The 22,595-nt window shown below is 43.2% G+C and overlaps 1 protein-coding gene across 2 annotated transcripts in view; it reads right to left on the bottom strand.

The window, feature by feature from the left end:
- The window catches only part of OXSR1 (oxidative stress responsive kinase 1), a 94,784-nt gene extending 82,755 nt beyond the window's left edge, over window positions 1-12,029 (bottom strand). For both annotated transcript variants that reach the window (XM_074031693.1, XM_005546665.4), the window contains exon 1: window positions 11,629-12,029. Coding sequence is in view for 1 of the 2 variants with exons in the window: in XM_005546665.4 (XP_005546722.1) it covers window positions 11,629-11,698 (70 nt within the window). In the remaining variant the exon portion in view is untranslated. The remainder of the gene's footprint in view (window positions 1-11,628) is intronic.
- Between the last annotated feature and the right edge of the window lie 10,566 nt (window positions 12,030-22,595).

Here is a 22,595-nt window from a genome sequence, read left to right as displayed (position 1 = left end):
TTATATATACGAAACCTGAAATATATTAATAGCATGCCCTATGTAAACCAAAACCATGCTGGGGTTAAAAATGTAGATAAATGTTTGATTTTAACTTTAGTTATTATTTTCTAGTCATCAGTAAACACAATCAATTTCACTAATAACAAAATACCAAACATACATATTAGCAATCATAACTGTTTAGATACTAAAGTATCTTTCTTTCACTTAAAGATTTATTCACTTAATGAACAAATCTCACGAGCAAGATATTACGCTCTGGTGTGATTTAACAAATGGTCAAATGACAAGATGCTAATGTTTCCCACACCCATTGATAAAAAGAAACTTGCAGGCTCCAGTTCTTCTATGCTAACAGTCACTTTCATCCATCTTCATATTATCTTCCCAAAATAAATGTTAAAATAATCTTCAGCAATTGAAAAATATTTTAAGGTTCTAACATAAAAGATTTTGGTAACACGGTAAAAACTCACTACTTTCAACACTAATTCAGAATAATCAATGATGTTCTCTCACTAGAAAAAAATTTACTTCATAGAAAATAGCAATTAATAATGTAGATAAGATATGGAAGAATATCTAAAAGTTTTATCATAATTATTTTAACTATTTTCCAATATTTTGCAATAATCTAATAATACAGAAGGATTAAAGATACAAATAAAAAAATTTCATCTCTTCTTCAAAGCAGGGTTCCTTAATACAGTTTTTTAACAATTTATTGGGTTTACCATCATTTTTATTGATGTAAATAGGATCAAATAGAAAATATCAGTATACACTGCACACAACAACAACAGAAGTTATTTGTAAAACTCTTACTTCAGCATAAATATTCATACATACGGGTAAAAGGTATCTGTTAGGAATGGTTTAGTCTGCTATAACAGGATGTTTTAGAAAAAAAAGATTTTAAAAAGAACAAAAGGAATGGTTTAGTCAAAGTGTGATAGCTACTTCCCTAATGCCCTTGACTAAGCAGTGGCCTAATCTGAATACTAATACCATGGAAAATTTTACACAATTTGCAATAAAACAACATAATTCAGCCTTTCACTATTTCACATTGGCACACATCCTCAATGCCCCATCCTGCATCCTCACTTCTTCCACTCTTCTGTCCTCTCCTAGTTAGTTCTTTAACTGCAACCAATGTTAGCATACATCACACAGCAGAATAAATTAACGTGCGGAAAATATGGATGAACCTTCTCTTTAAATCTTTCAAACTAAGTAACTCTACTTCTTGAGACAGAGAAGGATCTGCCCAAGCATGAGCAGGACTAAGAAAAAATTTCAGTCTCTCTCCGCTTTACGAGACTTAGAAATTTGAGAGAGAACCCGGCCAGGCACAGTGGCTCCTGCCTGTAGTCTCAGTGCTTTGGGAGGCCAAGTCAGGCGGATCACTTGAGCTGAGAAGTTTGAGACCAGCCTGGCCAACATGGTAAAACCTACAAAATCTACAAAAACTACAAAAATTAGCTGGGCGTGGTGGCACACACCTATAGTTCCAGCCACTTGGGAAGCTAAAGTGGGAGGATGGCTGGAACCTGAGAGGCAGAGGTTGCAGTGAGCCATGATCACGCTGCTGCACTCCAGTCTGGGCAACAGAGCGAGACCCCACCTCAAAAATAATTTTTTTTTAAAAAAGAGAGAGATAATTAAAAAGATATTCCTGTGAGGATAAAAATGAATTAAATGAATCAAATCAAATGAACACATTTTCCCCAAAATTGTGTCCAGCCATCACTATAATAGGCTTATAGTCTAAAGATTTTAAAGTATATTTTAGTAAGGTTTTGCATTCACTAAAGAAAAGCACTAGCCCAGGCTGTTTGTTTTGAAAGATGACTAGGCCGGGCGCGGTGGCTCAAGCCTGTAATCCCAGCACTTTGGGAGGCCGAGACGGGCGGATCACGAGGTCAGGAGATCGAGACCATCCTGGCTAACACAGTGAAACCCCGTCTCTACTAAAAATACAAAAAACTAGCCGGGCGTGGTGGCGGGTGCCTGTAGTCCCAGCTACTCGGGAGGCTGAGGCCGGAGAATGGCGTAAACCCGGGAGGCGGAGCTTGCAGTGAGCTGAGATCCGGCCACTGCACTCCAGCCTGGGCGGCAGAGCGAGACTCCGTCTCAAAAAAAAAAAAAAAAAAGAAAGATGACTAAAGCATTGTCACCTGAACCATGCAAAACATCAGAATTTACAATTTTGTTAACCCCTTTTCTAAATAAGGTCTCTTGTCAGAGTCATATTGAAAATTAACTAGCAAAACAGCTGTAAGAATAGTCATCATCATAAAAATCATGCTATTCTGTCCATACAAAGATGAAAATAAAGACACACTGCCATATGCTTCAAGTAATTATTCAAGCAGCCTGATGGTTTTGCAATGAATCATCACTCGCTCTCCTGTTCACTCTGGTGATCTCCCATCTGAGCGGATGACAACTCCATTCTAGATGCTCTAGCCAAAAATCTTGGAATCATCCCATCTTCCCTTTCTCTCACATCTAATCCAACGGCAAATCCTCTAACTTCAAAAAATATGCTATATCCAGAATCTGACCTCTTCTCACCATCTCCACTACTACTTCTCTCCCCTGGATAATCTCCTTCCACCCTTGTACCCTTATAAAACGATTCTTCATATTGCAGCCTGAGGTGTTTGTTTGTTTGTTTTTGAGACAGTGTCTCATTCTGTTACCCAGGCTGGAGTGCAGTGGCACGATCTCGGCTCACTGCAACCTCTGTCACCCAAGTTCAAGTGATTCTTATGCCTCAACCTCCCAAGTAGCTGGGATTACAGACATGCACCACCAAACCCAGCTAATTTTTGTATTTTTAGTAGAGATGGGGTTTCACCATGTTGGCTAGCCTGGTCTCAAATTCCTGGAATCATGGGATCCACCCGCCTGTCTCCCAAAGTGCTGGGATTACAGACGAGGCACCTCGCCCGGCCTGCAGCCTGAGTTTTAAAATGTAAGTCAGGTCATGTTAAATCTCTGTTCAAAACCCTGCAACGATTTTCAATCTTTCGCAAAGCAAAAGCTAAGTTCCTACAATAACTTACAACCTGACAATCAGGACCACGCATCCATACCACCTTACTTTTCTAACCTCTTAACCTATCTGTCTCTTCACCTTCTGATACACTCTGCTCTAGCTGCCCTCACACCTCCTTAGCATTCCTTAATCCCATCGGCATGCTTCTACTTCAGAACCTTTGTTCTTGTTGTCCTCTGCTTGGAACAAACTTTCTGCAGATAACCACATCATTCACTTCTTCACCTTCTTTGGGTCTTTCCTCAACTGTCACCTTCTCAGAGAAGTTTTCCCTGACCTAAAACTGAAACCCCACCTCCATCCCTAGCAGTCTCTAACGGCTTTCCTGCTTTTTCTTCTTCTTTAGAGTTTCCAGATTGTAAACTCTGTAAAAGCAGGCATTTTTTGTGTTTGCTTCACTGTTTTATCTCCAGCATCCAGAACAGTGCCTGGTACATAACAGGAGTTCAATATTTGCTGAATGAATTAATCAAATAGTGGGGTATATTTTCAAGGAAAAAAAAAATCCTGTTTGGGGCAGAACAAACACAGAAATAGCCCAGTCTTCATGGGTGTTATTTCATTGTCACCATCATGTACATTAACATTCACTGAGCATCCATTCTGTGTGCCAAGTCTATGCTGAGTACTTTCTTTACTTACATTTCTTCTTTTCATCTAATCATTACAATAATCCCATGCGATAGGTTCATGGTCTTACAAGGCAATGTAAGTAAAGCAATGTAATTAAGGTAAAACTTAGGTCATACAGTTAGTTAGGCAGAGTAGGGCCTAGAAATAAGAACTACCTGAGTTTCAACACTTTGCTCTTAATTGGTAGGCATCTGCCTCTTCAGATTAAAGCTAACATTTATTAATTGAATTTTATGCATCAGGTTAAATTATTTACTTGCAATACCCTATTTAACTATTTTCATTTAAAAAAAGAAAAAATGAGGCCAATATTTTTAGTTGCTTAGCCAACATACAATTTCCCCTTCTTTAGTAAGAGAATCCTGACCTATTTTGTTTGAAGTAATAATGTGTCCAGCTAAAGCTTCATTTCCCAGCTTCCCTTGCAAATGACCAAATTATATAGTTCAGGCCAGTAAAATAGACGTGGAAGTCACTGAGAAAGGAATCCAGGAAAGAAAGTCTTTTGAAAGAGAGCCAACTCAGCTTCATGTGTCTTTGTCCTTTTGCCATATTCTTCTGGACTAGAACACAAGCATGAGTCTAGAGGTGGAACAACCATCTTCCAACTATGAGAAGGAGAGTCACCTGCTAAGTGTGGTGGCATGAAAAAAAAATAGGAGCCTGGGTGCCTGACAGCACCTAGGCTGCCACCTCCAGTCTTCTTGTTATATAAGGGGGGAAAAAGATTTTATTAAGGCACTATTATTTCTATTTTCCCCACATGCAGAGAAATGTAAGCCCTATTTGATACAACACTATGAGGTTGCTGGCCCAATGCTGGCCTCATAGAAAATGTCACCTTAGCTGAGTCTTCCAATAAGTGGAAAAATACACTATTAAGCACCACTCTATTGAAAGCATGAAGTCCTTCACATTTATGGAGGCGCTAAAGGTAAGGCCCTGGAATCTGTATTTGAAAACCACAACTTTAGACTCAAAATGTGTGGCTAGTAAACAATTAATGAAAATAAAAAGGAAAAGTCAAGAATAGAAATATATTGCACTGCCTTCACCAAAGTGTCAAAGCTAGGTGAATCACACCTTAAACCTAGTATGAAGTTTTCAATTTTCTAATCTGAGGTAAATAGTAAATACTCATTGAGACTTTTCACAATGCAGGGCAATAAAAGCTAACTGGCACAGCCCTCTCTGCCATTATATTGTATTATTAGCAATATCATGGTTACAGTTATACTACCATGTCCAACATAAATCCCTAAATCCATCTAAACCTGAATGAGGCCTGGACTAAGAAAAAAAAAAAAAAAGATGCAAAAATAAAATAAAATAAATGCAATAATATTCCAATAAGCATTAAAAACAGATTCAAAATATTGTAAGTGTTACAAGATTTCACATCACATAGGATTTCATATTTCATGGCAATACCAAAAGTTGGGAAATACGAGGACAAAGAGAAAGGGTAAAAAAAGGTCAGAGATAATAACAACTATCATTTTATACAAGCTAAACACTTCCCACAAATAATGACACTCAACCTATATAACAACCCCAATGACAGAGGTGCTATTCTCCCCAGTATACAAAAAGCTGACATGGAAACTAATTACATAATTTGTCTAAGATCACATAACTAGTAAGAGGCAATGCCAGGATTTGAATCTGGGTCAGTCTAACCCCAAAGCCCAAATTGTTACAGCTGCTTCAACACATGCCAAATACAGTATAACACATGCTCAGAAATTCTAATCTAAGACTAAGGGCTCAAAAATACTGAAATTCTAATCTAAGACTAAGGGCTCAAAAATACTGAAATTCTAATCTAAGACTAAGGGCTCAAAAATACTGAAAGATCAATGATTAATTGTGAGAACGACACTAACATCTTTTACACATAATCATACTTAAAGAACTTCAAATCTTGCCAAAGCATGCTTAAGGCGATACGATTCTTTTTAAAAAAAAAAAAAAAAAAAAAAAAAGCCCTTTGAATTTTCAGTCTATAGGCTTTTAATGTGTTCCTAGGAGGAGATTCTGTTCTCTGTAGGACTTTACCAGACAGACGAAGAACAAAACAGAATGTGAGAAACAATCCCATAAATAGTATAGTGCTAAGAAGCGAATGTGAAAAAAATTACAGTTCAAATAAACATATTACAGTTCAAATAAATGTACGTGTTTTGATGGAGATGACACCATTACACTGATTTCTCTAGAAAAAATCCTTTGAAAACAAAATTTAAATGATCCCAAAACCTTTTTTTTTTTTTTTTTTTTGAGACGGAGTCTCGCTCTGTCGCCCAGGCTGGAGTGCAGTGGCGCAATCTCGGCTCACTGCAAGCTCCGCCTCCCGGGTTCACGCCATTCTCCTGCCTCAGCCTCCCGAGTAGCTGGGACTACAGGCGCCCGCCCCTGCGCCCGGCTAATTTTTTCTATTTTTAGTAGAGACGGGGTTTCACCATGGTCTCAATCTCCTGACCTTGTGATCCGCCCACCTCGGCCTCCCAAAGTGCTGGGATTACAGGCGTGAGCCACCACGCCCGGCCCCAAAACCTTTTTTCTAGATTTTAATCATTTGTTTCCTGAAAAAGTTGAATGTAACCTGAAATTGCAAAGATTCATTTTGAAGACCACAGCTTATTACAAATTACTATGTACCAAACTTTTTGGTATGGAAGCAAAGTTAGAATAAGAATACAACGCTTTACTGAAACTTGCTGCTTGTACTAGGCTGTAGATCAAGGAAAAAAATTTTTTTCTCCCTGTTGGGAAAATGGAGAGAGGCTGTAAGGAGTAGACTGGAAGGATGTGACAGGTGTGGAATATCTATCAGATTTTTTTCACTCTAAGGATAGATACTTCCCTTGGCCAGGCACAGTGCTTCATACCTGTAAATCCCAACACTTTAGGAGGCTAAGGTGGGAGGATCGCTTGAGCCCAGAAGTAGAGACCAGCCTGGACAACATATGAGACCCTGTCTCTACAAAAAATAAAACTATGAGGTGGGCATGGTGGCACGTGCTTGTAGTCCAGCTACTAGGGAGGCCAAGGCAAGAGGATCACTCAAGCCAGGAGTTCGTACAGTGAGACAGTGAGCTGTGATCGCATTCCAGCCTGGGTGACAGAGTGAGACACTGTCTCAAAAAAAAAAGCAGGGGAGATATTCCCCTTAATCTGTGAGACAATGTCCCCCATCTTCCAGTTTATATCCAAGAACCAATGTAGATACAGGAATAAGGATCCTGAATTAGGCTACAGGAGACATAGATGCCAGTATTGGCTCTGCCTCTAATTAGCTATATGGCTTTAGGCAGTCATTTTACCTTTCTGTCTCTGTGTCTTCAACTGTAAAACAGTTGTAGATGGTTGTAGTAAGGTGGTTCACCTTTCTTCACACCATACACAAAAATTAACTCAATATGTTTCAGAGGCTTAAATGCAAGAGCTAAAACTAACACTTAAAAGAAACCATAGGATAAAAAAATCTTCACAATGCTGGGTTAGTAAAGATTTATTAGATATAACACCAAAGGCAAAATAAATAAAAGAAAAAAAGTGATAAACATCAAAATTCAAAACTTTTGTACTTTAAAAGACACCATTAAGTAAATGAAAGAGGTCAAGCGCGGGGGCTCACACCTGTAACCCCAACACTTTGGGAGGCTAAAAATACAAAAAATTAGCTGGGTGTGGTGGCACACACGTGTAATCCCACCTACTCGGGAGGCTGAGACAGGAGAATTGCTTGAACCCAGGAAGCAGAGGTTGCAGTGAGCTAAGATCATGGCACTACACTCCAGCCTGGGCGACAGAGCAAGACTGCAACTCAAAAAAAAAAAAAAAGTTAAAATTAAAGAAGGCTAGGCACAGTGGCTCATGCCTGTAATCCCAGCACTTTGGAAGGCTGAGGCAGGCGGATCGCTTGAGCCCAGGAATTTGAGATCATCCTGGGAAATGTGGCGAAACTCGGTCTCTACAAAAAACACAAAAATTAGCCAAACGTGGTGTCGTGCATCTGTAGTGCCAGCTACCAGGGAGGCAGGGATGGGAGGATCACTTGAGGCCAGGAGGTGGAGGTTGTAGTGAGCCCTGATCATGCCACTGCACTCCACCTTAGGTGACAGAGTAAGACTCAAAAAAAAAAAAAAAAAAAAAGGAAATGAAAAGAAAAAAAAAAACTACAGATGGGAAAATATTTAAATTAAATCATATATCAGATGAAGGACACATACCCAAAATGAATACACATACCCACACTTCTATAACTCAAAAAAAAAAAAAAAAAAACAAACAGCCAGGCACAGTGGCTCACCCCTGTAATCCCAGCACTTTGGGAGGCCAAGGCAGGTGGATCACCAGAGGTCAGGAGTTTGAGATCAGCCTGCCCAACATGGTGAAACCCCATCACTACTAAAAACACAAAAATTAGCTGGGCATGGTGGCGAGCACCTATAATCCCAGCTACTCAGGAGGCTGAGACAGGAGAATTGCTTGAACCCAAGAGGTAGAAGTTGCAGTGAGCTGAGATCTCACCACTGTACTCCAGCCTGGGCAACAGAGCAAGACTCCATCTCAAAAAAAAAAAAGAAAAGAAAAAAGAAAACAACCCAATGGGCAGTCCAACTGGACAAAAGATTTGAACAGATATTTCACCAAAGAAGATCTATGAAAGCCTAATAAAATAAGCACATGAAAGGATGTTCATCATCATTAGTTATTAGGGCAATGCAAATCCAAACCACAATGAGATACCACTTCATAACCACTAGGGTGGTTACACGCAAAAAGACAACAAATGTAGAGAAATGAGAACTCTTATAATTACTGGTAGGAACATAATGGTACAGTTACTTTGAAAAACAGTTTGGCAGTTTCTTAAACAGTTAAATTTGTGATACAACCCAGCAATTCCACTCCTGGGTATACATCCAAGGAAAATGAAACATATTCATGGGATGACTTGATGTGAATACTCAAAGCAGCTTTATTCCAAACAGCCAAAAAGCAGAAACAATCCAATGCCCATTAACTGGTGTCCAATAAAAAGGAACCATGTACTACATGGCAGATGGATGAACCTCAAAAAGCATTATGGGAAGTAAAAGAAGCCAAACGCAAAGGACCACATATTATATGATTACATTTACATGAAATGTCCAGAAAGGGCAAATCTATAGAGACAGAAAGTATATTTTGCCTGGGGCTGGGGGTGGGAACAGGGAGTGACTGCAAATGGACATGAGGCATCTTTCTGGAATGATGGAAATGTTCTAAAATTGGATTGTGGTGATGACTGAACAATTATGTAAATTTACTAAAAGATTATTGAATTGTACATTTTAATCAGGTAAATCTTATGGTATGTAAATTATATCTCAAATTTGTTTTTTTCAAATGAAAAAATATTTATGCTAAGTGAAAGAAACCAAACATGAAAGACCACATGTTATATGATCTCATTTATACAAATGTCCAAAAAAGGCAAGTCTATAGAGACAAAAAGTAGATTTATGGTTGCCTAAGGCTGGGGGTGGAAAAAGGGATTAACTGTAAGAAAGCACAAGAGATCTCATGGGGATGTTGGAAATACTCTAAAACTGGATTATCGTGAAGACAGTTGTACAACACAGGGAATTTACTAAAAATCACTAAACGTTCCACTTAAAATGGGTGAATTTTATATTAAATTATACCTCAGTAAAGCTGTTTTAAATCCATGAAAGATGGTCAAATCACATTGGAGTTCATAACCTTTTAAAAACCATGGACCACTTTGTGAATGTGAGGAACACTAACCCTATCCAGAAGACTGAGAGGCTACCTTTTGCCCACTCACAGACATCCTAAGGGTCTGAGGACACCAAATTAACAAATCACCAAATCTCTAGCGCCTTTGTAACTCTGAAATTCTTTGCCATCTTAACACCAAAGGCTTTGAGAATGACTACAACCACCCTCTTCACCCTAGAAAGATGGACACACTACCAGAAAAAAAATAAAAATAAAAACTCTTCTTTTAAAATGATGATAGGGAACCTCATCTTTACTTCTCTGACATCATTTTAGAATCTTCCATTTAATCCTTTCCTTCAATATGAAACTCTGACTGGCGGAACCAGAAGCAATCAGTTCAGACCGGGAACCAGCTGTCTTTAGAACCAACAAATACACGTCAAAGACCCAATAAATACGTAGCAAGCACACAGGCCCATGAAGTGGCTTAAGCAAAGATGTGATGTCTTTATTTAGTCCAGGTTTTTTTGTTTTGTTTTGTTTTTGTTTTTCCTACACAAACCAATACTGCTTTAAGCCCAGATTGTCTTACAACAAGAGGCAAGTTAAAAAAAAATTTTTTTCACAAAGTTTTTTTTAAACCCACAGTGAAATAAACACCGACACTCCCAAGGCAGCTAAGAAGTCTTCAGTTGGTCTTTGTTATAAAACTAATTTTAGGGCAGGATGCTGGCAAAGTAGACAATTCTCCTTCCTCCAATACACAGGTGTCTGCTCATGTCAGTTTGATTGAGCCTGTATAGCTAAACCCACCCCCTTTTGATTTCCAAGGTCACTGGGTTATTGTTGTCCAACAAATACTCCCCTCATCCCCAGGCCCCAGCCTCCTCCCAATCCCTAGGCTTCTGTGAGAATTACAATCTATGTTTGTGCAAGTTTTGGTCTCTGCCAACTGGGATTCCTGGACCCCCTTCAAATCTTTTCACACACCAGCCCAATTTATTGGATCACGTCAAGGCACTATTTGAGGGCCTCCAGTGATACATAAAATTCCAAAATCTGTAGCAAGGCTGAGAAGATCCCTAAGCTCTGGCTCCTCCCTTCCCTCTCTATCCTTGCCAGCCTTCCTTCAGGTCCTAAAACATACCAAGCTTTTCCCCTACTCAAGGCCACTGCATCTCCTCATCCCTCTGTAAGGAAAAATCTTCCTGAGGCTCTTAATCCTCACTTCTCATCCTTCAGGGCTCAATTGAAATGTCATCGCCTCAGAAAAAGAATTTTCCTTGAAATCACCCTAACTAGATCTCCAGGTTATTCTCTATCAGAACATCTTGTTTATCTCCTTCATGGCACTTGCCAAAACCTCTTCTTTTTAATTCCACCCCCCCACCACCACCAAGGACGGAGTCTCGCTCTGTCGCTCAGGCTGGAGTGCTATGGTGCGATCTCGGCTCGCTGCAACCTCCGCCTCCAGGGTTTAAGGATTCTTCTGCCTCAGCCTCCCGGGTAGCTGGGACTACAGGCGAGCCCCACCACATCCAACTAATTTTTGTATTTTTAGTAGAGACGGGCTTTCACCATATTGGCCAGGCTGGTCTCAATCTCCTGACCTCGTGACCCGCACGCCTCGGCCTCCCAAAGTGCTGGGATTACAGGCGTGAGCCACCACGCCCGGCCCTTTTTAATTCTTTTTGTCTACTTATTTAATGTCTACCTCCTCGACTAGAAAGTCACTTGAAAGGAGTCAGAAGCTGGGTCTCTGTTGCTCAGCGTGGTTCCTGCAGCTTCACCTGGAGGATCCCCAGCTCGCCCCAGCACGGACCAGGAGGAAAAAACTAAAGCAGAAATCGATGGCTGTGCCCACAACTTCAAGATCCCATTTCTCACACAGCCTCGGTAAGGCCTGCCCCACACCTGCACTTTCTTTCTCTACAAGACACATGGGTCGCTCCTGTCCACACATCGGAGAATGCTGTACACAAATCTCTCCTGAGCCCCCTCAAGCCCCACCCCACGCCGCCTCACAGGCGCGCGCCTCAAAACCCCCTTCCCGTCTCACACACGCTCGACACAAGCGTCCCACGAATTCCTGTGAGGGCTGCGCTCCCCGAGCTTCCGCGGATCCCCACGTTCCCGCGTCCCCCGCCGCCCAGCGCCGCGCCTTCCCCCTCCGCGGCGCCTGCTCTCACCGATCACCTCCTGCAGCTCGTAATCGTCCCTGTTGATGGACCAGGGCAGGGCGCTCGAGTCCTCGGACATGACGGCGGCAGCGGCTCGCGGTCCTCCCTCAAACTCGCTGACCTCGCTCGTCTCCTCGCCGCGCGTCTCCCCACCCCCAACAGCCGCCGCCGCGCCCCCACCAATCGTCTCGGAACAGCCACGGGTCGGACGGCGCCAGGGCGCGGGGTCACCGCGCGGCAGAGCGGCGGGGTCTCAGAGCTCCGGCAGACCTCGCCTCCTGCTCCTCCGCGTCCGGCACTGCCCGGCCCAGCCCACGTCCTGTCCTCGGCCTCCGCAGCAGCAGCGACAGAAGCTTTCCCTGGGCCCAGCCCCTCTGTCCCGCCCTCCACCCCAGCCCCACGCACGGGCCAAACTTTCCCTTCTCCCTCCACCTGCCGACACGCAGCGCGCTGACGTCACCGCGCTGGTCACGCCCCACCTCGGGCTCGCCTCCGGCCGCCATCTCCAGTGTGGCTGGATACAAAGTGAGCGAGCTAGAAACCCAAGAAGGTGGGAGTTGGCGGTGAAAGGGAAGAAATGTTTAGGTAGAGGTTCATCGAAGGCATCGAAAAGCCGTAGGAGAGCCTCAGGTAGCACAGAGGCAGTAGCCACACTAAGCATGGCGACCAAAGCGCAGCAAAGTAGAGGGGGCGGAGCCACTTCTAGCGCCTGGGGCACGTTGCTGGCTCCGTCGTCGCATTCATTGGTTTGTTTGAGAAGGAATCAGAAAAGCAATGGGTGTGGGTAGACGTCAGTCATAAGCTGGTCCCGCCTCCAGGCTCTTAGAGCGCTTCTCCGTGTTAGGGCTGCAGCCCTTCAAGAGCCCCATTACCCCGCTCGTCTTACCACTTCCTCTGGAGTGACGTCACGGCGTAACCGTCACACCCTCGAGACGTGCGAAAGCCTCCACGGGGTGTGGAGAAGCCCTGAGGGAGCGGCTGGGTGGGGTAGCCTTCGGGTGTGGACCACTGCCAACTAGGATAAAAGGCCTTGGGCCACCGGTCGGAGTGAAACTGGAAGTTTGCCTGGTGACATTTTTTTCAAGGCGGACGTTCTCTCTAAGGCATGCTGTGGCGCTGTCTCTCGCGGTTCCCTCCTGCATTGGGCGGGTTCTGTCCATTAGCAACTTTAGATCTGCAGCTCAAGCACCTGCCTTGAGGGCCTCGGAAGGCTTTTTCCCCCCGAACAGGGCTTGGGCTATTAAACAAGTCAGATCGACCCACAGATTTGGGGGTTGTCTCACGAGCCTTGGCTTTTGTCACCCCCACTGAACAGTTTTCTCAGTTTGACTACGTAGTGCCGTTGGAGAAATTAGCGAGCTGAAGACAACACGCTTGGTAAATTGGATTTTAAAAAATAAAGAGCATCTAACAGGAATAGGGCTAGGTGCGAAACTGTTCTAGGTTGGACGCATTTCAGTCCAATGGCAGTTATTAAGGAAGAGACCTTAGGCCGGGTGCAGTGGCTCATCCCAGCACTTTGGGAGGCCGAGGCGGGCGGATCACCTGAGGTCAGGAGTTCGAGACCATCCTGACCAACATGGTGAAACCCCGTCTCTACTAAAATACAAAAATTAGCCAGGCATGGTGGTACGCGCCTGTAATCCCAGCTACTAGGGAGACTGAGGCAGGAGAATCGCTTGAACCTGGGAGGCAGAGGTTGCAGTGACCCGAGAGCATGCCGCATGCCACCGCACTCCAGTAGCCGACAGACCGAGACTCCGTCTAAAAAAAAAAAGAAAAAAAAGGCTGGGTGCAGTGGCTCACGCCTGTAATCTCAGCACTTTGAGAAGCCGGGGGGTCGGGGCGGGGTTGGGGGGGGTGGGTGGATCACAAGGTCAGGGGTTCGAGACCAGCCTGGCCAATATGGTGAAACCCCGTCTCTACTAAAAAAATACAAAAAATTAGCCGGGCGTGGCAGCGCGGGACTATTCGGGAGGCTGACGCAGGAGAATGGCTTGAACCCAGGAAGCGGAAGTTGCAGTGAACGTTGATTGTGCCACTGCACTCCAGACTGGGCAACAGAGCCAGACTCCGTCTCCAAAAAAAAAAAAAAAAAAAAAAAAAACCTTTCCTGCAAGCCATTGGAAGTTCAGGGTTTTTTTTGTTCTGTTTTTTTGTGGGAGATGGAGTCTCGCTCTGTTGCACAGGCTGGAGTGCAGTGGCATGATTTCGGCTCATTGCAACCTCCACATCCCCTGTTCAAGTGATCCTCCTGCCTCAGCCTCCCCAGTAGCTGGGACTACAGGTGCGTGCCACCACGCCCAGCTAATTTTTGTATTTTTAGTAGAGACGGGGTTTCACCATATTGGCCAGGCTGGTCTCGAACTCCTGACCTTGTGATCCACCCACCTCGGCTTCTCAAAGTGCTGAGATTACAAGGGTGAGCCACCGCGCCCAGACTTTTTTTTTTTTTTTTTTTGAGACGAAACCTCGGTCTGTCGCCCAAGCTAGAGTGCAGTGGTACTATCTCGGCTCACTGCAACCTCTGCCTCCCAGGTTCAAGCGATTCTCCTGCCTCAGCCTCCTGAGTAGCTGGGATTACAGGCGCCTGCCACCACGCCTGGCTAATTTTTGTATTTTTAGTAGAGGCGGGTTTCACCATGTTGGTCAGGCTGGGGAAGTTTAGGTCTTAAGCTTGAGCTACACCAATTCTCCTCTCCTTGCTGGGAGTCCTGCCTGTCTACTGCAGCAAAACCTGTGTGGCAATCTGGCGTTACTGCACTGGGCAAGTAGATCTTAGTTTGGTTCTAAATCACCTCCAAGGCCGGGCGCGGTGGCTCAAGCCTGTAATCCCAGCACTTTGGGAGGCCGAGACGGGCGGATCACGAGGTCAGGAGATCGAGACCATCCTGGCTAACACAGTGAAACCCCGTCTCTACTAAAAAATACAAAAAACTAGCCAGGCGAGGTGGCGGATGCCTGTAGTCCCAGCTACTCGGGAGGCTGAGGCAGGAGAATGGCGTAAACCCGGGAGGCGGAGCTTGCAGTGAGCTGAGATCCGGCCACTGCACTCCAGCCTGGACCACAAAGCGAGACTCCGTCTCAAAAAAAATAAAAAATAAAAAAATAATAAAACACCTCCAAGCACTGGAAGCTTTGTGTGAGCTCTGCTGTGGGAGGTCCAACTGACCATGAAACCAGTCAACTAGAAGCTACTAGTGGGTTTCCACCTAGTTGGTAGGATTGGAGAATGTTTCATGAAGAAGGAAGTGTTTGTACCAGACCTTGCAAAGTTAACATGATTTCAATAGATGCACATTTAGAGGATAGAATAGTCCAGGCCCAGCAAAGGTGCCACAGTTCCAGAAAGCATAGCACAGGCCTTGCTGTAAGTGGTTTCAGCCATTACTACTGACACTTTCTTTACCGTATGTTCTGCCTTTTTCTTTTTGCAGGGAGGAGAGGGATGGGATCAAATGTATCAGAAAGGAGCTAAATCTGATGGTATTAGCTTCAAAGTTTGCACCAATAGAAAGGTCTACAAATCAGAAATCCTTAACTTGGGGTTGTTAAGCTGTATGACCCATGGACATACTTCAGTTTTGTTTTTTGTTTTTTGTTTTTCTCCCTGGCACAGTGGCTCAAACCTGTAATCCCAGCATTTTGGGAGGCCCAGGCAGGTGAATCACGTGAGGTCAGGAGTTCGAGACCAGCCTGGCCAACACGGTAAAATCCCATCTCTACTAAAAATACAAAAATTAGCCAGGCATGGTGGCTGGCACCTGTAATCCCAGCTACTCAGGAGATTGAGGCAGGAGAAACGCTTGAACCAAGGAGGCAGAGGTTGTAGTGAGCCAAGATCATGCCACTGTACTCCAACCTCAGCAAAAGAGTGTGAGACTCCATCTCAAAAAAGAAATTATATATATATATAATATATAAAAAATAGGTATAGAAATATAATAGGATATACTTCAGGGAGAGATTTTGGCAACCTTCCTCCTTTCTTCCCCTTCCCCAGTGAAAAGGAGCTGCTAATCTAACAGTGAAAATTCGAGATGTTAATTGGCCCATGTTCTTGGCAGGCAGGGTCACCAATGGATTTTGTTCTGCCTCCTCCACAAGCATAGCTTGATGGATTAGTTGAGCCAGAACCAGCTCTGCAGATCTGTTCATTTCATTTATCCTGTCTCCTTGATTTTCTCCATGTAGCCTGATAGAGGTTGGGATTCTGTGATTTTAATATGCAAGGAATTGGCAGCTCTTTGAGGTCAGAATCCAAACCTCAACCTCATTCTCAGCCTGTTGAGTACCTTCCATGTGAAAGAGAGTATTGTCATAAACACTGAGTATAAAGTGGTGACCAAAGCAGACTCAGTTTCTGTTTTCAGGGAACAGTCTCGTAGAAAACAGTAAGCAACTAAGCAAATCGTGTAGGAAAAGGCAAGTATACTGTGACAGAGAATAGTTAGGAAGCCAGCCATGTGGTGAGTACAGTTGACCCTTGAACAACACAGGTTTGGACTATGGGGTCTACTCGTAATAATACATGGATTTTCTTCTGTTTCTGCTACCCCAAGACAGCAAGACCAACCAGCCACTCCTTTTCCTCCTTGTCCTCAGTCTACTCAATGCGAAGACAATGAGAAGCCCTTTGTGATGATCCACGTCCACCTAATGAGTAGTAAATATATTTTATCTTCCTTGGATTTTTAAAATTTTCTTTTCTGTAGCTTTATTGTAAGAATACAGTATATAATACATGTAACTACAAAATATGTGTTAATCTAGTTTATGTTATCAGTAAGACTTCCGATCAACAGTAGGCTATTAGTAATTAAGTTTTGGAGGACCCAAAGTTATATATGGATTTTTGACTGTGCAGGTGGTCGGTAACCCTAATGTCCTCATTTTTCAAGAGTCAATTGTATTTTAAACGGGGTACAGTGGGGATTTGGGGCACTTTTGAAACTTTTAATAAATGCTTTTATTCCTATTATATTATGCTGCTGCTTTTTGTATATAGCTCTGTCAGTAGTCTTTAGGGGATGGGGAAGAGGGAAGGTAGGATGATTCTGGAACTGTGGCCCTTTTATCAGAATTTCACCAAATCCTACCTAGGTTTCTTGGAAGTATGGCATATTTTCCTGAGGAGAGGGACCTTATTTTTCCTTACATTTTCAAAGGAGCCCTTGTCTTAGTTTGGGCTCCCCTAACATCAGACTCAGAGACCAGGATTTGGGTACAAATAGTTTGTTTAGTAGGTGACTCCAAGAGGCAACTCCACTTTTGAAGAAGTGGAGAAGTAAGAAAGGAAAGGAAGGATAGTCATTAAGGGTGTGTTAATGAGGGGTCACTGTGTGGGCAACCAGGCTTAATCCTGCTGTGAGCCATCTGGGAAACTATGGAACACATTTCAGAATTGTCTCACTAAGAGGTAAGGAAGCTGAGCTATTATCCCACCAACTCTCTTCCTCTTTAGGGTGTTAACACACCTGCACCTCTACCCAGCTCAGTGCTTGGAAAAGCATGCTCCTAAGGTTGGAGAATGCACTCATGCAGACATAGGCAGTCCTCCTCTTGTGTTAGAACTCTCTAAAAGCAAACTCCAGAGTAGGCTCAAAGGCTATGAGCCCAGTATAGACAGCATCTGCTGCTGTGCATAAACCCAAAAGTTGAGACTCACTGTCTGAACTGAGAAACGGGAAACAAAAGCATATTCATGCTTCTCCTTCTTACTTTATTGCCCTTAAGCAACTTATTTGCATTGGGCTTTGCTTTTAGTGCCTGCAGAATAGAGGAAAAAAGACTGATTTCAAGACTAGTGATGTCTTGAAGTGGGGAATTATAGCTGTAACAATTCAAGTTTTATAGGCTCCTTTGATTCAAGTCTAAAAATTAATGTGTACTCTATGTGAGAAACCCGAATATAAAGAAAAGTACAACCTTATACCTCTGACCTGAGCTGATTTTCTTAGCAGTTTCATGTCAGTACCAGGACCAATTATAGACTGCTAGAATTTATTCCCTCCCATCTATCTCTTATCACATGTCACACTTAATGTGATGGGAGGGCGATAACAACCAAACCCCCTTAGGTGAGCTTTTCACTTTGTGCCTAGAATAGTACCCTGCAGAGGCATGCATTCAGGCATGGTGTAGATTAAACAGATGAAGTGTGAGAGTAAAGGAGACATACGCGAGCTAGGAGTCTGGAGCCTGGTGACAAACTGACAGCTTGGCAATCCCAGAAAATGAATGTCTAAAGTGATGGGCACTCAAGACCTGCAAAAATGCCTATGTATAAATGTTATTGTAGGGAAAAAAAAAATCTCTCCATGAAGAAAGTACAGTCTCAGCATCAAGCTGGATTCTGAGCCAGAAAGGAGTTTCAGATTCTTCCAGGCTGGCACCATGCCAACTAGATGAGCTGAAGCTAAACTGAGCAAAAGATGGGAAATACCTGACTGGGGTGGAGCAGATTTCTAAGTGCCTGCAACATTTCAAACACTCTTGAAGGTTTAATATATCTGAAAACCCAATTAATTAGGATGTTTATTGTGGCATTATTGTAACAGAGAAAATTTAGAAACAGCCTATGTGTTCTTTGATAGAGGACTGGTAATTGCTTGTGTGTATTATGTGGAACATCTCAGGACACATAAGACATTTTCTGTGTTAATGTAATTGATGCTAGCTGAAGCAACAACCTGAAAATCTGGATGGCTTAACCCAAAAGCTTTTTTCTAACACACATAAAGTCCAGTGCAGATGTCTCTGGTCCCTCTCCTTCAAGAGGAGAATGAAATATTTTGGCTGTCTCCATCTTGTGGCACCACCATCTTCTGGGGCCTTCTTGGAGTCTTTGCTGGATCCTCTGCCTTCAGCCAGCCAGTCAGTTGAGAAAGAGAACACCACAAAGTGGGCCAAGATTCAGCTGTATCCATTACCTCTTCCCATATTGTATTGGTCAGACCAAGTCATCTGACTCCAACCTAACTCTAGGAAACTGAGAAATGGCTTCTGTGTGCTCAGGAAGAAGAAACAGATGGGACTGGTGAGCATCTAGCCAATTTCTACCACAAATGCCCATTTTGGCTGCCTCCAGGCCAAAGGCAATAACTTGTTGAGGAAAAGGAGTGGGAGGGATATATCCTCTCTTATATTTTGGATATTATAAATCCATATTACTTGTTTAAAAATTACTTAATTGAGAAAGTGTGGACTGGTAAAATTATGGCTCATCCATACCATGAAACATTATACAACAGTTAGAAGAATGAAGTAGGCCAGGTGCAGTGGCTCATGCCTTTAATCCTAGCACTTTGGGAGGCCAAGGCAAGCAGATCGCCTGAGCCTAGGAATTCAAGACCAGCCTGGGCAACATGGCAAAACCACGTCTCTACAAAAAATATAAATGTTAGCTGGGCATGGTGGTGTGCACCTGTGGTCCCAGACACTTGGGAGGCTGAGGTGGGAGAATCACGAGGTTGCGGCTGCAGTGAGCTGTGATTATGCCACTGCAGTACAGCCTGGATAACAGGGTGAGACCTGTCTCAAAAAACAAAAAAGAAAGGAAGAAAGAGAGAGAAGAGAGGGGAGAGAGAGAGAGAGAGAGAGAGAGAGAGAGAGAGAGAAAGGGGGAGGGAGGAAGGGAGGGAGGAAAGGAAAGAAGGAAGGAAGGAAGGACTGTACATACTGAAATAGGATGATCTATATTAAGGTAAACAAGCAACTTGTAAAATAAATTCAATTTCTACCTGTACATAAATATATAGAATAAGTCCTGGAAGGTACATGGAAGTGCAATACACATTTGCTTTCTGTGTATTGTTTGAGCTCTTTATAAGGAGAAATACCAAAGAACACAACATGACTTAAATTGCTGAAAGCAATTCTCCAAGATTGATTCCACAAAAATATTTTGAGAGCCCATAAACATAAACTTCAGCTGCATTAATCAGGAAAATGCAAACGAAAACTAAAATGTGATATCACTTGACCCTTCACCAATAGGTAAAAACTAAAAAGCTGGAGAATACTAAGTGTTGGCCAAAATGAGGAAAACAGAAACTCATCTTCTGACAGTTGGAATGAAAATTGATGCAACGTCCCTGAAAAACCTTGGTATTACCTAGCAAAGTGGAACCTGTGCCTCCCCTACAACCCAGCAATTCCACTCCTGGTATACAACCAAAATAAACTTTTGTACTTGTATTCCAAATAATATATACTAGAATACCTACATCAGCAAATTTTGTAATGGCTAAGTAAAGGAAGTCACCCAAATAGAATGTAAAAGTATTCATACAATGGACATTATACAGCAGCAGAATTTACCTACAGCTGTATAAAATAGATGAGTGCCAAAACAGGCCAGGCGCAGTGGCTCACACCTGTAATCCCAGCACTTTGGGAGGCTGAGGTGGGTGGATCACCTGAGGTCAGGAATTCAAGACCAGCCTGGCCAACATGGTGAAACTCCGTCTCTACTAAAAATACAAAAATCAGCCAGGCGAGGTGGCAGGCACCTGTAATTCCAGCTACTAGGGAGGCTGAGACACGAAAATCACTTGAACCCAGGAGGCAGAGGTTGCAGTGAGCCAAGATCATGTCACAGTACTCCAGCCTGGGTGACAAAGTGAGACTGCCTGAAAAACAAAACAACTACCCCCCAACACACACACACACACACACACACACACACACACACACGCACGCACATGCACACACACACACACACACAGCAATGCTGATAGAAACAAAGTAACAGAAAAATTCATAGAGTGTGATTGCATTCACAAAAAGATCAAAGTACAATTGAATAATCTTATTGCAAGGAGACAACAAAAAAATTCAAGTTAGTGATTAGCTCTAGGGGGAAGGAGAAGGCTACAGCCCAGGTAGGGCACATGGAGGACTTAGTAGATATGGGTCATATTCGATTTCTAAACCTGGATGATGGGTACACACATGCTCAACTATTCATAAATGTTCATGTGCTCTTTCTAAGTATGTTTCAAAATGTAAATACCAGTGTTTATGGCACCCCCACCCCAGCCCTTCCTCTCTTTCACTCTGAGGAGACTCCAACATGCTCCATTCCCACCTGGTCTCATTGTGCCTCCCTCAACCCTTGTGCTCAGCTTATTACTCCTTCCAGGAATGCCACTTTTCTTTGGCTCCACCTGTCCAGATCTTACCTGCTTTGCCCAGTTCAACTGATGACCCACCCTCCCTGCTCCACCCACACCCCTTGGAATGCTTTTTCTGAGATTGTTCCAGCCCTGAGGGCAGTTGTATATGCTTACCACCTCCCTCAGACCATTTCTGGGTACTTAGCCTATGGTGCCATGTACCCATAGTCTTCTCTCTTTGTGAATATTCTGTATTTCAGATTAGGTTGTAGGTCCCCTGTGAGGAGTGGAAATACCCTATGACTAGAAAGGAAGTAAAGTATTTTTCTGGGGTTTTCGTTTTTTGCCCACCTTAAGTCCTGTCAGCATAATGACAATCTGAAAACTTATGAAGAGCTGATTTTCTCCCCTTCTTAGGAAAATTTGCAAAAAGATATGCTAGTGAACTCTCAACTTTGGGCAGGAGTATCTCTGAGGGGCAGCTGTAATTTATAAAACATTCAAAACTACAGGTATCCATCACTATCAAACCCAGGAACTGGATATTCATGTTTATGTTCAGATAACTTGGTATCCCCCACTCTCTGAACTCAGGATCTGAATAGATTCAGACAGCATGTAATATAATGCCTACTTTCATAACATGAATTCAGATAAAAAGCCCTGAGCAGCCATTAGATTTAAGTGCTAGGCAACACACTAAGGGATATAAACACCTCATTTAATCAGTAAAATAGCCTTGTGAGGTTTTATGCCAGTTTTACAGATGAGAAAACTCTGAAAGGTTAAGAAACTTGCTCCAGAAATTCCTGGAAATGCTTAGCACAGTGCCTGGCTTATTTTAAGCGTTGAATAAGGGATAGCCGGTAATTATAGGTTGATGGAAATAGAATAAAGCGTTACAGAGACAGAGATTGGGCAACAATGCTGAATGGTTTGACTCAGGTCTGCTTACTCAGGAAAAACAGGAAAAACAGACATCTGTGTAATGTCATTCACACCATACCACTGCTGCATCATTGCTTGCCCATGGCACTGCCTAATTTATTATTGCAAAATCTGATTACGGAAATAAAAGCTTTCTATTTGATTCCCAATGCATTGTGGAGCTTTCTTTGCCTTGTTTTCCTTTAGAACCCAACCTGAACAAATGAATTAGGGTTCAGGGTCTACCAAATTAGAGAGGGCTTTGCCTGTGTAAGCTTTGAATTGAAATTTTTAAGACATCAGGAAATGGGAACTAAAGTGCCCCTTAGTCTCTATCAAATGTAATTCACAATATTTATGAACGATTCTCTGTGTCCACAGCTGTGAGCAATCTACCTAAACAGGAGATCATTTTCCAATGTCCAAAGAGGCCTGGGCCCCTAGAACTGACGCTGTTTTCCTGGTGAATGGCAGTGGACCCCATCCAGCAGGCAGTGAAGACATTATCCTCCTATTATGGGTCACCTGATCTCTCTTAGGTAAATGCTAATTCAATTAGCTCTGCAGTGTCTAGTTGAGCATGAGTGTAATAAAGTTCCACATTGACCCCTTACATAGAATTACATATAACTGTCCTACAGAATGCCCTGCCCAAGAACTTAACGCCTACTAATCCTAGATAGAAAAAGAGCTTCCTGTGCCCCATGAAGGCATGGGGAAGTATTGTGGAGGCCTGTACAGAGAGTTGGAATGAAAGCCTACAGAGGTGAGACTTTGTGACTGAAAGAAAATGTTTGGAACTGTAGACTTCAGTGCTGGATGCTGACATCACATTCCTAAGGCCATATGAGGCCCGCTGCATCTCAGCAGGTGACACATAGCAAGTCAGGAATAAAATCAGGTCAGGCACTCCATGGCAGAGCCAGAGGA

Source organism: Macaca fascicularis, chromosome 2 (assembly GCF_037993035.2).
Source record: "Macaca fascicularis isolate 582-1 chromosome 2, T2T-MFA8v1.1".
NCBI lineage: Eukaryota > Metazoa > Chordata > Mammalia > Primates > Cercopithecidae > Macaca > Macaca fascicularis.
Note: the sequence above shows the minus strand (reverse complement) of the source record. Positions and strands in the feature narration are given on the sequence as shown.